Raw genomic sequence first — 16,735 nt, 5'->3', positions numbered from 1 at the left:
CATAAATGGTAGCAAAAAAATTAAATTTCTCTTAAAAGTGGAGATCTCAACCCAAATTCTTAAACTGTGCTTGGACAACTGATGATCATAAACATCCACAGTTTGTGGTTTGGTTTATTGTGCAGCCATTGTATTTGTCTGTCTCTGCTGTAAACCGGCTTTAAAACACTAAGATGTAAATCAACTTGTATAGAAATTTAGCTGGACTTGAACAGCATGTGTCTTTTTACTGTACGGGACCAGAAAGAGTTTAAATTATGCACTATTCCAACTGTTTGTTGATTCAATCCTTAATCTTTTATACGACTACATGTATTTTTGGTAGCAAAAGTGATTGTAGAGAGGGCGCTGCCATTTGGCTCACTTGTACAGGAAGGCTTTCACGTATCACTTTACCTTATTTAAGCTCCCATCCTCCCACACTCACTTTTCTCTCTTCTCACTTATAAAACTCATCACAAGGTACAGTGCGATCAGAGGGAAGGTCCTGTTCTAAATCTGACCCACTGCAGTGGTAGAACAAGTTATGACCTGCCCTTTTCAGCTGGTAATGACTAGAGGAGGCCTTCTTCATGTCACTGTAAGAGGCCTCTGGGTGTCTACCAGCATACGGATATATGTAAACTATAGTATCAAATGGAAAATGACAACTAAAAGTGTTTACGGATAGATAGCCAGCCGTGCAATCAAGATTTATATATATATATAATATTTTTAGGGCTTCTTTTATACAGCAGCTGGCGAATGACACTAAAGTGGGAAAGAGCGAGAGGAGATGACGGAGAACAAAGAGCCGCGGGTCAGAGTCGAATCGCTGCCAAGCACTCAGCCAACACGGAGTACATGCTCTAATGGGGGAGCTGGAGGTCACCCCAGAGATTGACATTTTTGAGGGACAGTAACCAAATGTGTTTCCCCATTTCATAATTCCATACTAATTGTTACAGATGGTGTACAACAAATCTCAATGTCTACTAATGTTTCAAACTAACAGGAAATCCCACAATAGGCCTTTTTCACAGAGGATATTTGACATGTCACAATAGGAACAAAGTCTTCCAAAATGTATTTTAGCTGATTCAGATCAGCGTCCTTGTATTGTTCTAACTGATTCACTATCACACTGTTGTGGCTTAATTACTGAGACACTTGAGTCGAAGGTGATTTATTATTGTCATTGGTAACCTGTGTTATACTACTGTGACAAAAACATCTGCTGTGAAAACAGCCTCTATGTAAACTGCAGCTTACAGTTAAACTCTACAAAGAAAGTGAAATAGATAGAGTATGGTCTAAACCTGCTCTTTTATTAAAAGCGCAATGAGAAAACTAGTATTGTGATTTGGTGCTGATTAAATTGAATTGAATTGAATAGAGATACTTTATCTCAAAGGAAATTAAGTTGTCCAAACGCTAATACACAACACACATGCATATAGGCACACAGACATATGACATCCATGCACACATACTACAAAAATACAAAGAAAGACATCAATAGTGTACCCTTAAACTAAAGTTTAATTCTAGCATGTTTAAATGAGCGGTGTGGAAAAAAAGGGGTTTAATGAGGTTTAATGGTATTATAATGCAAGAGACTGTCAATACAAGTTCTATATCTATTCAATATGTCTTTTTAAAAACACTTAACATTGTCACTTTCCACTGTGAACACATGCATACAGTACTAAAACCAAAGAATTAGGATATGTGATGGAATACGATACAGAAAATCCTGTTGTTGATGCCTTCCTCTGGTAAAGAGCCAAACTTAGCTATGATTTGTCAGTTAGTCTTCCCGAACATCACACATAACTAATTAAAATTATGAATCAGTACGATGTTTGAATATTGAATACTGCTAAACGGATGCTGATTTAAATATTTAAAGAACAATTTTTTTTCAGATGTTAACACTATATCCTATACTATACTATACTATATGCATTTAGGACTCGCAAAACACATCGGCAAAGGCAATTCAGGGCTGCAAGGAGGTCATTTGAGGGAATTTATTTTTGAAGTCTCTGGATATTACATCTTCTCAGTTTTTCGTGGTTGTAATTCTGTAGAACAACCTCGCAAATGGTTTATAAATAGAATAGTGTGCTTTGAGAACCTCATTTATGTGACTAAAATATTTTTGTTATGGACTTGAACTTGCCATAGAAAACCCTTGAGAACTGTGAAACATTACTAAAACCAAACAAGAAACCGTTTTTTCCATGTTTAAACATCCACAAACACAGTGTGGCTAAGTGGGCTTTCATATATATATATATATATTTTTTATTCTCTCCAAACTTCTTTGGGATCTTGTAATTAGAGTTCTCCAGGTGTCCTCTGGCAGAGCAAACACTCTTCTGTTCCTCCTTGTCTGGGACACCCCTCAGCTGTTTGAGAGGGACATAGTTGTGCAGAGATAATCCTCCTTAGTGGATGCTATAAGGGCACAAGGCCAGACTAGCCGTGTCCACATGCAAGGCCTTATACTGTCATTGCTGAGGAATGCGTAACATTTCCTCCTAATGTAAACACATGGACCCTCTACACAATCACACTCTCACTCATGTAGTCTGTATGCATACGCTGTGGCATCGGGAGTCTTGCTTTGCATGTCACCCAGGCAGTATTTAAAATGCCATTACACACACACATACATACACTCAACAGTGCACTGACTGCCGAGTTCAACAAAGTTCACATAGCAGCAGTTAGCACATCTAAGGCAAAGAAAGCACTTTGTATTATTTATTAAAAATAATCCTCTTTTGGATTATTTGGGATGTATATGTCGACACTCAGTTGTTTTGAATGTTGCACTATTTGAAGTTGCTATTTTGGCAGCTCTTTCTGTTTTGTGTTGAAGTAGCGGTGTAAATTAAATGCTGCATTGTGCGAATGTCATCTGCTTTCAGTTTTCCTTTTACTGAATCATCAATCACCATCCCCTTCTGTTCGTTGGCAGCAGGCTGTTCACATATTGATTAAAAGACTGTTTGAGTGGTTTGTTGTTGCAACATGTTTAAAGGTTGATACTAGAATTAATGGTCCGGAGAGACAAGCGAAGGAATGACTACCTTGCCTCTGATTGGCTTAGGGCACCATCACACAAGCTCAAAATTACCATTGGCAATTATTCGCCTCCCTTTCACTTCCAGTCTATGCGAGTGAAGGGGCGAAATAAAACATTTTCTTCAGTTGGCAATGCAAACTGGCAAAGTTGCAGCCTCAACCAGTGGCCAAGCAGTGTGTTTTGTTGAGTTTGCTTGACTGTCATTGGCTGTAGTTTTCAATGTAAACAACATGGAGGAAACGCTGATCTAACCAGCTGGTATTGCCTCAGCATGCGATGGTCACTCACACTCATGTGCCATTACCCTGATACCTGATATTCTTACCCCTAACCTTAACCAATCTCCCATTGAGGCTTTATAATCCATACACAAAATCATGGAGGAGAAAGGGCAAGGGAAGAAAGGTTTATAACGGGTCAGAAAACTGAAACAAAACACAAAGTCTAGGGCGTCAAAGCATCCCCTGCTTGCACAGAAGGATGGCGGAACAAGAAGAGCTGATTTTTCCATATGTTATTATCATGACATTTTCATCGCTAAACCAGTAGCATGTCCCGACAGTTCTAGTGGATAGCATTACCTTTTCTTCCGGCTTAACATGTCTACTCTTGGGTTTGTTTGGTACTTCTTTGTCATTTCATATCTCATCTGCTGCCCTAATTTCTTCAAATGTCTTTTGCACGTACACAGAAACGGTCAAAGCTCATTAATAACCCAAACAAACTGTTGAGCATTACCTCCTTGCCACCACTTGTTTATTGTCAGTCCAAAGTGCTGTTACTGTCAGAGACACACTGCAGACTAGTTGGGTGGTTGATGCGAGATAAACACCAGGAACAGTTCTGTCTTTAGTCCTTTCCCGTCTTCATCTAATTAACACATATATTGCGTTTCCTGTCTATTGAGAGAGAGAGAAGAAGTCTTGCAACAAAACAGGGAAGCTGTTGTCTGTTTATCTATTTGTCTTAGATGAATTACAAGTGATTAGTTGCTTCCTCTACAATATCTCCAACAGGATAAGAACCTTGTAGCAAACAGCAGTTTACATAGACCAGATCATTGAGGATATTGTTGATTTAACATTCCTTATAGAGCTACAAGCAGGCCTTCCTGCTTGTGCTTAAACACTGATGATTTCTTTGTAGTGTGGATGTGTCAGGATTTGTTGTCTCACATGATGTGCTTTATTCGCTTTGATGACAAGGCAGCAGACAATGGGTGTTCTTCACTAGACTTGCACATCTCTGTTGACCTAACAGCCTCACAGTAGTTGTTATGGTTGCCACGGCTACAAGCAACTTCTTTTTGATCCTCTTAAATTGAGTTAAGTTTTTAATTAGCTTTTTATTCAACTGTGCATGTTTAACAGCTAGTGTTAGTGATCTCTCTGGCAAGATGACTCAAAGAAGTTTGGCCTGATACCATTGCTACACCAAAACAATTACTAGACAAGGTCTAAAAACAAATGCAAAGCTCCATCCAGATATGTTTAAAAATCCAGAATCTATGACCATGCATAACTTGTTCATTTGAAAGGTTACTGGACATGGCTTTCACCTGTTGTTCTTTAGTGAAAAGGGAGGCAGCTTCAGGTTTCCACACAGTCACACATTGGACCATGATTGGCTTTTACATTAGTTCTGATGTCACAAATAATGCTCATACTGTATGTACACATCTTAAACTCAGATTTAAGGTGAGCACAGAGAAACGTTCCTCCTCCTGCAGATGAAGACCGTGATTGAATGATTAGAAGAAGAATGATTACCTTTCAGTTGCAATGTAATAAATGCTATATATATAATGCTTTTCTTGTTTATTGCCTAATATCTCACACATTATGATGGCATTTAGGACGGTTAACAAATCAGTTGTTACATCTTTCCAGACCAGTTTGTCATATTAAAAGGTGGATAGTCATAGAAAAAGGAAACTGTTATGTTGTGTTGCTCACCAAGATGTTCACACGTGCCATGCATGTAATCAGCACCATGCCTGTTTTCTGTTAATGCTTAAAGGGAATGCCAGAATCTAATACCATCTTCCACAGTTCAGAGTATGCTATTCTGCACAAAAGAGTGTGTGTGTAAGAGAGGGAGCAGTGTTGTTTTAGAAGGGTAATTATTGTTAAGGCATGACTTCTTTTCATCTTTTTAACTTATGTCATCATGCTACATTATGAAACTCTTTTGACGTAACTCTGCATTCATACACAGTACTGACCATTTATGGATGGAAGTCCTTCCTAGTCATGCATTACTTACTGTACTTACAAGGTCCTACAGATAGCAATAATTGCACCTTTACAATAGTTTGATTCAAGTCAGACTTAAGCGTAACTCTAGTGTCTCTTGTGAATGTACCCCAGTCAAACTTTTGTTTAAAGCATAATTAGGACTTTAGTGCCACTTTTAAGATTCCAACTTTGAACGACTCACTTTAGCTGTTGGTGGTTCCGGTTGCTGACATCTCACCAGTCAAAAAGAGTCGATCTTTGAATGCATTGTAACGAGGAAGAGTAAAGATGGAAAGCTCCTAAATCTTAGTTCCAAATAAATGCACCGATAATTTGTTGTTTTTTCGTTAATGAAAAACAACATTGACTTTCTAGTTGAAAAAAAAGCCTCATATAAGACTGAGATTGCCTCCTATAGAGTCCGTTCGTTCGCATTCGTAAATCAATGCTTTTTGACTAACAAAATTGTGGCGACCCGGAAAAACCAAGTGCTAAAGTAAGTTGTTCAAAAACCTTTCTTTTTAACATACTCTGCGTACACAAACAATGTTCTCAGTGCTCGAGTTTGTGTGTAGAGCCCCCGTTGATACTTCGAGCAAAGTTTCATGTTGTGTTGAGCCTTATTTGTGTATTTAAAATAGTGATGCTATCACAGAAAGCTTAAAAGTGGCTAAATAAAAGTTATGCTTTTAAATGAAAGTTTGACTTGGGTACATTCACAAAAAGACCCTAGGTGGCATTTTGGCGAGAGTTGCGCTTTAAGTAAAAAGAAAAAAAAAGAAGAAGTCTTGACTTCTACTTGACTGCCTACTATCTGAAAGCTGACTTGACTTGAGACTTGAAAGTCCAAAGTTTAACAACAAAACAACAAAAATAAAATAAAAGGGCCCTCCATAGCCACAAGGTGACTGAATGTTCCACCTGTAGAGCACAAGAGGTGCCTAGCAACCACTCAGAGCCAACAAATACTTTGGCACATGCCTGTAAACCGGTTGTCATAATTAGACTTGGGTTGTTGTAAGCATTAAAGAAATGTGCTATAACCTGTTAATTAGCGTGCTTTACCAGTGCTGGTAGGTGGACTTACCCTTTTATGTTCCTTTTTCTTCCAGTTTTTGTGCTAAGCTAAGATAACTGGCTACTTGCTGTAGCTCCATTTTACAGATAAACACGAGAGTGAGCGCACCTTTGCCTGAGATGTTTGTGACTTGCCCTCATTGACTTGTACCTTGATCGGGCTTTTGCCCCCAAAACAGACAAACAGCACTGGTAACATTTATAGTTTTCACACAGAGGTTAGCTACTATCAAAGAAGGCTATGTAAAATCAAATAGATGTTTGTGGGTGTTCTGGTAGTAAAAGATCTTTTTTAAGTTGGAGAATGTTCATGAATTATTTAAATTGTATGCTCTCTGGACTAGTCCCACCACTACTCCTGCCCAGTGACCCCAGAAGGAATTCTCAACCCAGATTTCAGTTTTACTGAACTGACATATTTTCTCTCCCTGCCGACTGTGATTTAAAGGCAAACCTTCAGTGCGAGCTGATTATCTGTCACACACTGCACTCATAATGCAGCTGTGATTGTGTGTTTAGAGTATGATAAAACAGTGAAATTATAGCAACACTTACTCTACAGACAAGAGTATCCAGTGTTTTTTGGTCATTTTTATTTGGTATTTAAATTTGCTAGTTTGATCCCGTTCTGATATGTAGGAGGCAAATAAACATTAATGTATTCAGCAAATGGGTCCAAATCTTCTCTTCCTTCCTCCCTCTTTATGCATTCTCTGTTTCACATTCTGTGACTCTCTTCCTGTCTTCCTCATTTCTCTTTCACTTCCTTTCCCTTGTTGTTCTTACCAACTTTTAGGTCAAACTATAGTAAACCATATCTGATGAGAGGGCCGAAGGGCGATGAGAGGAAGATTCGCAAGATAGATACCATTTACTGGGAGGGAGAGAGTGGCGTGTGTGAAATGGAATTCAGAAAAGAAGAAGGAGGGATGATAGAATGTTGAGGGGGGGAAGATAGGGAGTCCCCACCCTCTTCTCTCTCCCTCTGTCATATCCCACTCCCCTTCTCTTGGCTGGCCTTATTTGGTCATGTTACTGCAGCTGTTGCAGAAGGAGAGAGAATGGGGGAAGGATGGACAGATTGTTCTTTTTTCTCCTCTTTTCATCCTTTTGGAATAGAGAGCTTTGGTTTGGTAAGAGGTGAAGTCAGAGGAAAGCCAGGACAAAGAGGGAGGAGTTGCTGATGGGCTGAAGTTTTCCAAAAATTGTCATTGTAGTTCCTGTAATGCGCTACTATGAACTTGGAAGTGTAAAAGTCTGTGTGCTTCAGTTGTAGTCGTTTGCAGCTTGATACAGAACAGGAACTCTTCTCAGACAAAAGAGGAACTCTGTTCTACTAAAACTGTTGCATGCAAATCAAGGGGCAGATTTCCTAGCTGGCTAGTTTCCATGGGATCTATGAAAATTAGCAGCACAATCAGAGTCTTGCTGACGACAGCATCATCTCATGGTTGCTGTGGTTATGAACTTTGACTGACCACAACTCATTGCTGTCGCATTGTAACACACACACAGAGGTTATTGTGCACCATCACTTACCCTAGTCTAACCACAGGATCTAACCACATCATTGACACACACACACACACGTTTTTCTGTTTTCTATCCCTCATTACTCCTCCCTGAAGCAAAGCCCTTTGATCACCCTGCAGGAGAAGAGCAAACATGTGTTTAAAGCGCACGCACACACACACAAACAAACACACACACCCACCCACACACACACACACACATGACGTGTTCAGAGAAAGGAGTGTGTGAGAATAGTGTGTGTTTATATATTTTGGTTATATCTGAATAAATTTAAAAGTCAGAGTCATTTATTAAGTCAAGCCTGTCACCTTTTTTGTGTAGATTCTGTGTTGCTGAACATCTTGTACCGTCTTATTTTAGCAACTAAGCTCTAGCTGTGACCCGTCTCCCACACAATGTAGCACTGACATATACAGTACAGGCTTAATTCTCAGTGCATCAACATACTTTTTTCTTATTTTAGTTTTTTTTTTCTCTTCTTTTGATTTAAACCAAATGGCATTCTCAGCTGTGAACATTGTGGTTAGCCTCCATTTTCACCCCATTGATTAATAACGTCTTCCTCTATCTCTTTGTTCTTCTCACTCTGTGCTTATCTCTGTCTCTATCTCTATGCATCTTTGTCCCTGTATTTATTTCTGTCTCTCCGTCCAGACTGTCTGTTCAGACTGTGTCCCATGAACCGCTACTCAGCCCAGAAGCAGTTCTGGAAAGCGGCGAAGCCTGGAGGGAACACAGACACGGTGCTCCTCAACAAGCTCCATGTAAGTAAAGTGACAACATGTTCACCTCCCTACGATCACTACAGAATAGTACACTATACACAGACCTGTCCTCACAGGGGCTCACATGGACAGAGATGCAGAACACAAGTTTTCACTCTGCACTGCATTTTAAAATTCTACCTCACCAAATATACTTAATATATTTAAATCCTGCTCTTTAAGTCCCTTTATAGACATTCCCAATATTTTTCACTACTTTCCTACCTTTCTGCTCTCCACACGCTCCTTTTTCTCTGTTTGCTGCGATATAATACAATTTAAAGCAATCTGTTATCTGTCCACACAGTAAAATGGAAGATTGCCATCTCTTTTTTAGCCAAGAAGATTATTACTATTATGCTTTGTTTACCTACTAAACCATCGGATTACATCTTAATACAATAACGTGTAGAACTGGTTGCAGTTAGTTGGTGTGAGTTTGATAGAATGCTCCTCTTTTTATCTCAATCTTGCCTTCCAGCATGCAGCTGACTTGGAGAAAAAGCAAAATGACTCTGAAAACAGAAAGCTGCTGGGAACAGTCATTCAGTACGGGAATGTCATTCAGGTTTGTTTCTCTGAAATAGTCATCTTATTCTTGGTATTTAGTCAGATAAACTTTTGTTTAGACTTCTAAAACGTTTTTTATTGAACTGAGATGGCTCTGACTTGCCATCAATGGAGGGGATATAATCTCTCCCCTTATCTTAAATTTGAAATATTCTTCAGTTTAAATGCATATCGAGCATGCTCCCCAAAATTAACCCTTGAATTAAAAAACATAAACCATGAATTGAGTCTTCTAGTATTACAGTGTTTTGAATGTTGACATAGTCCCAATGAAAATGAAGGAGGCTGAAACTTCCTGCAGTCACTCAAACCACAAGTTAATGTAATACTGTACAAATATACCACGATGCATCCTAAACAGAGAATACTGGAAAAAGGCTCATAAATACATTGAACATACTGCACACTTGCACAAAATATGAAGATGCATTTCAGTGTAGTTTTTGCGTACAATCAGTGTAGATTTATATATAGTATTATTCCTATATATCATTCATTCAGGGAGGAGTTTCACTGAGAACAATGCACTCTTTTTCAGGAGCGCCCTGATCACATTCACGTACAGTACCTAGAAGTTGTCCAGTACAACCACTGTCTGTCACAAGCTCTCTAACCTAACCTAACCTTTAGCCATTTCTTACCTGTTAGACAATAGTTTATAAATAAATAAAAATAAACAGCAGTTCATTTCTAGGAGTGCCTTGAATGCAAGCTGCTTTCTGTTAGGCAGTACACTATTAAAAGCCTTTTATTCTTACCTCAGATTTCAGCATGTCGTTGCATTTTTCTAAACAGTCTCTTGCTTTTTCTCGTTCAGCTCCTCCACCTGAAGAGCAACAAATACCTGACAGTGAACAAGCGTCTGCCTGCGCTGTTAGAGAAGAACGCCATGAGGGTGATGTTGGACACCGCTGGAAATGAGGGCTCGTGGTTCTACATCCAGCCATTTTACAAATTACGCTCCATTGGGGACAGTGTGAGTCATCACATATACCCATCCGTGGGAGTTTTGCATTGTGAAAAATGTCATGCTGATTGTCAAGCAACATGAAGCAAAGAAAAGGACTGAATCATGTCTGGGATGATACTTATTATTATTATTATTATAATTATTATTATTATTATTACATTTTAAATTATGTGTACTTCTTTACATACAATAGCAGTTCGCCACTTTGTTTGCATGCTTGTTTGTATACACAGCAGTAAATCAGTATTATTAGGTTATACAAGTCTTCTTTACCTAAGCCTGTGAGGCATCTCCATAATCCCATCCATCCCTGGATGAACCTGTGCCAGTGCCCAATTGGTGTTTACCTGATCACAAAGCTCTTGTTGGCACCAGATTGTTTTCCCTGCAGCAGGGAGTAGTGGGTTGGTGCACACTGCCCAAGGACTTAATGAACCACTGCAGAGATGAGGCTTCTCCGCTAAGTTCCTTAAAACTAGGTATAGCACAAGGCCAAAGCAGCAGGTCTTGGACAGAAACCAAAAACAGGCGTCACTCCATGGCTGCTGAGAATAGAGAGAAGACAGTTTACTGATTGTAAACTGAGTTGCACTGTACTCAGGGTAGATGTTTACATTGTGCTCTTTTAGAGCATACATTGCTAAATACAGTAAATTGTTCTATTTTAGTTTATTTAATAGTATAGGTAAAAATCATACATTCTTGTACAATAATACAGTGCAAGTCCTTGTTATTTGCGGAGCCCAGACCCAGTGAGTTCAGTATGTACATTGTGGGGCCTGATAGCTTTCCATTTTCTCTTAAAGTGCTCATATTATGCTTTTTTGCTTTTTCCCTTTACATTATTGTGTTACATATCTCTTGTGCACATTATAGGTTTTCAAAGTGAAAAAGCCCAGAGTCCACCCAAAAGGGATTTACCGTTTCCAACAGAAAACTGTTCACAAACTGCTCCAAACAGTTCTGTTGTAGTCCAGCCTTTACTCCGTGATGAATGTATGTAATGTCACTTTGTATAACACATTACAATGCTCACCTACCTGCTAGCATGACACACCCTCATACTCTGCTTCTGACTGTGCAGTAGTCCTTACCTAGGTACTGCGCATGTGTGATTCCCAACAAAGATGGAATTTAAGTGTGATGTCTCACTCTGTAGCTAAAACAGAAAGCTCAACACACAGGGTGAAAAGAGGAGCAGCAGCAATTTGCAGTACAACAAAAATATGGTGTTTTTGAAAATCCAACCATGTAAACCTATTCTGATACAACCCGAAATTTGTTTGGTCCATATGTGTGTTATGTCGTGAATTTGAAAATGAACTGCAACCTCCTCTGTCAGCTCTTGCCACGGAAAGGAAATAAGAGGAGAAATCATGCAGATTATAAAAGCTGGTCAGTCTGACGTCATGTTTCCTGAGCTCATTACTATTCATGAGCTCGCCCAATTGCACTGTGTAAATGATGCTGATAGCCAGGCTCTCATTAGCTACCTGTTAGCCAATCACGGTCAGTCAGCTTAGCTCGTTAAATTTGAATGATAACTGGCACAAATTGAGCTGAGTCTTTCTGTAGACTTTCTATACCACGCTAGAATGGCTTGAACAAGGTAACCAAGGCATTTTTCCACAAAAAATGTTAGTCCATGGTTGAACTTCAGACATTACCACAAAGTAATGAAATACGTGTGGCAGGGCACCTTTAAATAACTCAAGCCTAACTACTTCCGCAAGATTACATTGCTTAACCTTTGTTCCTCTTTCTTTTACATTTTCTATTTTATTGTTCTCTGCTTTGCGTGTGTTTGCAGGTGGTAATCGGGGACAAAGTGGTCCTGAACCCAGTGAATGCTGGTCAGCCGCTCCATGCCAGCACACACCAGCTCGTGGATAATCCAGGATGCAATGAGGTTTGGCTGAGTTGTTGCAAATTATCTTCACCGCTCAGATGTTTCTATGGCTAAATCTAATTATAGCTTACAACTGCTGCTTGGTTTTTAGCTGCCTGATGTGAAACACTACATCATTGTTTAAAAGTCCTTTACATTTAGCTCAGTTAAGGACTGGGCTAGACAGCTGACACTGCATTTGGAAGGTCATCCTCCTTCTCTCATAACACGACACTGCTCCGACCTACTTAAATACATTTTTATCAAAGTGAGACACTGTGGTGTCTTTTATTCCTTATTTATGACTCTGCAAGCAGTTTAAAGATATGTGAAATAGTAAGAATGTAAGCACAAACCACTGATATTTATGTCAGGAAGTGGCAACTTTTAAAGCAAGAAAGTTGCACATTCTTCAATTTTGGATTGTGGCTTTGTCTCTCCAAGTACATGCAATAGAAAAACATTTTATTTATTAAACTACTGTTTTTGCTGCCTTGGCTGTGGCACGTGTAAACAGAAAGTTGACTTAATGTTTTATATAATTAAATTATTGTTTCTTTAGACAACATATTGGTCCTTAGACACAATTTAAGGTGTTATCCCTCCATGATTTTGCCTAACTAAACTATCCCTTTAACATTTGCAGTGCTCCGACTGTGCAGGAGATTATACCTACAGTCGCGTCAAACTCTTGATTGTTTGTTTTCCAGGTGAACTCGGTCAACTGTAACACCAGCTGGAAGATCGTCTTGTTTATGAAATGGGGCGACAATCAGGAGATCATCTTAAAAGGGGTTTGTCTCACAGTAGCTACCAGGAAAAAAAACTTTGAAGAAAAAACGTATTTGTTATTTATTTTGGTACAAAACACATTTATATCTAATACAAACTATGGATATATAAACACACATACAATACATGAAAAGTCACGTTAGACAGTAGGGATGAGTTTGTAAGTTTCTTCCAAACATGTATAAAACTTGCTTACATTCTTCTTAAGAATGATTGTATCATGTCCCTCATCAGAGCTGAGTGGGCTGCTGGTTTGTTTTTAGTTCAGTATTATCAGTGTACAGCATGTGCTTACAGATGAGATTTTGTTTCATTGGTTATTTAACAGCTCTACATTAGGGGCTTTAACAGGAAAAAATAGCCAGGACAATAATAGGTCTAGCTAAATGGCCTCTTTAAAATATTTAATGTATTAAATTAATCTTGGTGTACTTCTGGAACATATAGAGGAGTGAAACTGGTGTTAGTCCACATCAACCGTAAGCAAGGTCTACAGAGATATTACTTTTTTTTTCTTTTTCTTTTTTTTCAAATAATCAGAATAGCTTCAGGATTATTACAAGAAATGCATTTTGTGGAATTTGAAACAAATTTTGCTACGGGCACACAAGATTATATATTTCATTTGAGTAATTATGGTCTCCCTCTTTCCAGGGTGACGTGGTACGGTTATTTCATGCCGAGCAGGAGAAATTCCTCACATGTGATGATCACAGAAAAAAACAATATGTTTTTCTCCGCACTACTGGGCGGCAGTCAGCTACCTCGGCAACCAGCAGCAAAGCCCTATGGGAGATAGAGGTGAGGAAGAATGTTTTTTAAGAGTTTGGTTTTGCTGATTTTGGTATGTAGCATACTGTATAGTGTTAAGGTATAGTTGTTGCTCTGTATGACAGTAGTAAACATACATATTTTAATCAGTCTTCTGTAGTTTTGGAGTTAAACCATAAATATGTTTACTTTACAGCACACCGGGTAAATCAGTCAACTGCATTGCATTAACTAAATTGTATGCATTTATGTAAGATGCAATGTTCTGTGCTCTGGTATCAGGTTGTGCAGCATGATCCATGTCGAGGGGGGGCAGGCTACTGGAACAGCCTGTTCAGGTTCAAACACCTGGCCACTGGACACTACCTGGCTGCAGAGGTCAGTGCAGCACAGAAACTGTGTAACTGTGATTAGAACAAGGCAGCGTTGAAAAAATCAAATAGTGTTGATATATGTTATATTGTATTATTGCAGATGAATCCAGAGTATGAAGAGGCCTGCCTGGAGTCCTCAGTAAGTGAGCCACGCTGAAAGACTTTATATGTGGTTAAAGTAGATAGCAACAAACCACTAATACAGTGTTATTGTTTTTAATCTGTCCATTATTGTCTAATCTTTACCCAATCTAACTTGTTGATGTAATACTATGAAACGAGGAAATAAGTGTTTCTGATTTGGCTGGCTGGGATAACATTGTATATCAGGATACCTTAAGCCCAGTTCCAGTCAATGTTTATCAGCCAATGAAAAGCCAAGGTGTCAGTGAACTGCAGTGAAGTAACCATAGTAACTACATGTATTCTTTACACTACGTTACCAATTTACTCATTGGTGAAACTCACCTGACTTAAACTGCCTACAAACAAACTTAGGGAAAGATAACTTTTTTTGTTTTGTTAGGGAAACAAACCTATTTGCCAGGTTGTAAGCGTTGTGTAGCTGAGGAGGATAAATGTCCCTTGAAATATGAATGCTGTACAACTACTGTAGCAATTGCTTTTTCCAGCAGTAGATGGCTTAATTATTTGCAGTGTGAGGTGGTATTTCATCCCAGTCACCAGCAGATGGCACCATTATACTGTGAATGCATTTTTTTTTAACAACAACACCCAAAGGAGCTGACGAATGGCCAAGGTCACAGGCAAAAGATATAGCCCCTAATAAATTCTGATAAGTGTTTTCATCACAGTGGAGCCTTAAAAAAAGGAAGAAATCAGGACTCAACTAAGTAAACCAAGATATTTATGAATTGGGCCTAGTCTGGAAATGAATTTAAAGTTCCCATGTTATTAAAATAAATCTTTCTGGAATTTGGGGTGTTATTTTGTGTCTCTGGTGCTTCCACACAAATAAAAACCTGAAAAAAGACTATCCATGCTGTTTTGAGTGAGATACGGGTTTCTGAATGTATCTTGCCTTTAGTCTCAAGGTGAGCTGTTCAAAATCTGCACAGCTTTCTAAGTCACTATCCGAGAAGAGGTGGCTAACCGTAGCGCATGCTAGCGCTAGCATGCTAGCTCGTTCTCAATGGCAGAACACTGCTATAAGACACACTAGTTCACCATAATCTACAAAAGAACTACTAACATGTCCCTGTTCTGCAGGTATTCCACAAGTGCGCCCCTCGTTTAGAAGAAGTCTCCCAACTAATCTTACCTAGCTACTGCACATGTGCAACTCCTAACAAAGATAGTATAGATGGGAGATGTCTCACTTTGTAGCAAATACAACTGAGATGTATCACTCTGTAGCTAAAACAGAGACCCAAACACACAGGGTGAAAACAGGATCCGTAGCAATGTGCGGAACAATAAAAATATGGTGTTTTTTGAAAATGAAACCATGTAAACTTATTCTGGTACAACCTCAAAATACAATTATGAACCTGAAAATGACCATAATATTGGCGCTTTAAAGCTCTGACTGATTTTTTTACTTATTTATTCAATTATTTTTTATGTTTTATAATAATCCATTCTTAACAATCTTGACCCATATGTGGCAGATCATCTCAGTTGCTGAAAAGAGAAATCTTTGTGTTTTGTGATGCTGGCTCTTTCAGTTCATACTTTGTTTTGACTTTTCCCTCCAGCTGGACTTGGAGCAAGAAGCCCTACGGGCCCGTTTGAGAAATGTCCAGGACAAAGTCATGTACACCCTTGTGTCTGTACCTGATGGAAATGACATCTCTTCCATATTTGAGCTGGACCCTACCACATTAAGAGGGGGAGACTCACTGGTACCCAGGTAGATAGGCCATAAGATGAAAGTGTTAAAGAATTTTCAACCTGCCTAGACTGGTGTTACAGAGAACAGCATGGTCCTTTCCCTGGTGTGTCACTCTTTCCACTGAAACCCAAACAGGCACATTACAAGCTGGGGACTTCCACTGCATATTAAGTTATCTTAATGTTTGCAGAACAATAAACCATTGAAAGAGGGTTACGCACGTGTGTGAATGTGTTAATTTTAGTGTTTGTGACTTTCTGTGAATTGCTCACAATAAACAGTAAAGGTAGAGTTATTCTTCATAGTGGTTACACATATAAGGATATCCATACTAATACACTTTTCTAGCATGAGCCTTGTTTTCTTGTGAACAGATCTGTTTGTGCTTGTTTATGGGGAAGATGGGTTTCTTTCGAGGTGATGCAGCAATGTGTTTGTTTAACTTAGATTATTTTACTGGAATCATTGTAAATTTCACTAGAATAGTTGAAGGAAGATGTTGTTTGCACACAGGTGTGATGTGTTCATGTGAACACAAAAATTGTGCTTCTTTTGTTTTTAGCATTCAGTATATTATCATTTGTATAAAAACTCTTTATGTGATCAATGAAGGATTGGTGGGCTCCATCATTACCTGCAGATATTGGACAGGAATACCATCAACCATGCTTGACTATATCCTATTTCATCTTTGACACTGTTAATTTTTAAGTGGATCAAATCACAAATGAAATAAAGATTTACATTTAAGCCTATAGAGATTACCTTCTAAAGTTCAAACATGACCTGGTACAAAAAAAAACAAGGATATCTAGCTTGTATTCTGCA

The 16,735-nt window shown here is 38.8% G+C and overlaps 1 protein-coding gene across 4 annotated transcripts in view; it reads left to right on the top strand.

Moving 5' to 3' along the window:
* Positions 1-16,735, top strand: part of LOC117942774 (inositol 1,4,5-trisphosphate receptor type 1) — a 68,607-nt gene that overhangs the window by 5,031 nt on the left and 46,841 nt on the right. For all 4 annotated transcript variants that reach the window (XM_034868416.1, XM_034868417.1, XM_034868415.1 and 1 more), the window contains 9 exons: positions 8,578-8,687; positions 9,169-9,255; positions 10,075-10,233; positions 12,038-12,136; positions 12,826-12,909; positions 13,562-13,708; positions 13,961-14,056; positions 14,153-14,191; positions 15,771-15,925. In XM_034868416.1, coding sequence (XP_034724307.1) covers positions 8,578-8,687; positions 9,169-9,255; positions 10,075-10,233; positions 12,038-12,136; positions 12,826-12,909; positions 13,562-13,708; positions 13,961-14,056; positions 14,153-14,191; positions 15,771-15,925 — 976 coding nt within the window. The remainder of the gene's footprint in view (positions 1-8,577; positions 8,688-9,168; positions 9,256-10,074; positions 10,234-12,037; positions 12,137-12,825; positions 12,910-13,561; positions 13,709-13,960; positions 14,057-14,152; positions 14,192-15,770; positions 15,926-16,735) is intronic.

This window comes from Etheostoma cragini, chromosome 4, assembly GCF_013103735.1.
Source record: "Etheostoma cragini isolate CJK2018 chromosome 4, CSU_Ecrag_1.0, whole genome shotgun sequence".
NCBI lineage: Eukaryota > Metazoa > Chordata > Actinopteri > Perciformes > Percidae > Etheostoma > Etheostoma cragini.
The sequence above is the reverse complement of the archived record's forward strand: the minus strand, read 5'-3'. Positions and strand labels throughout refer to the sequence as shown.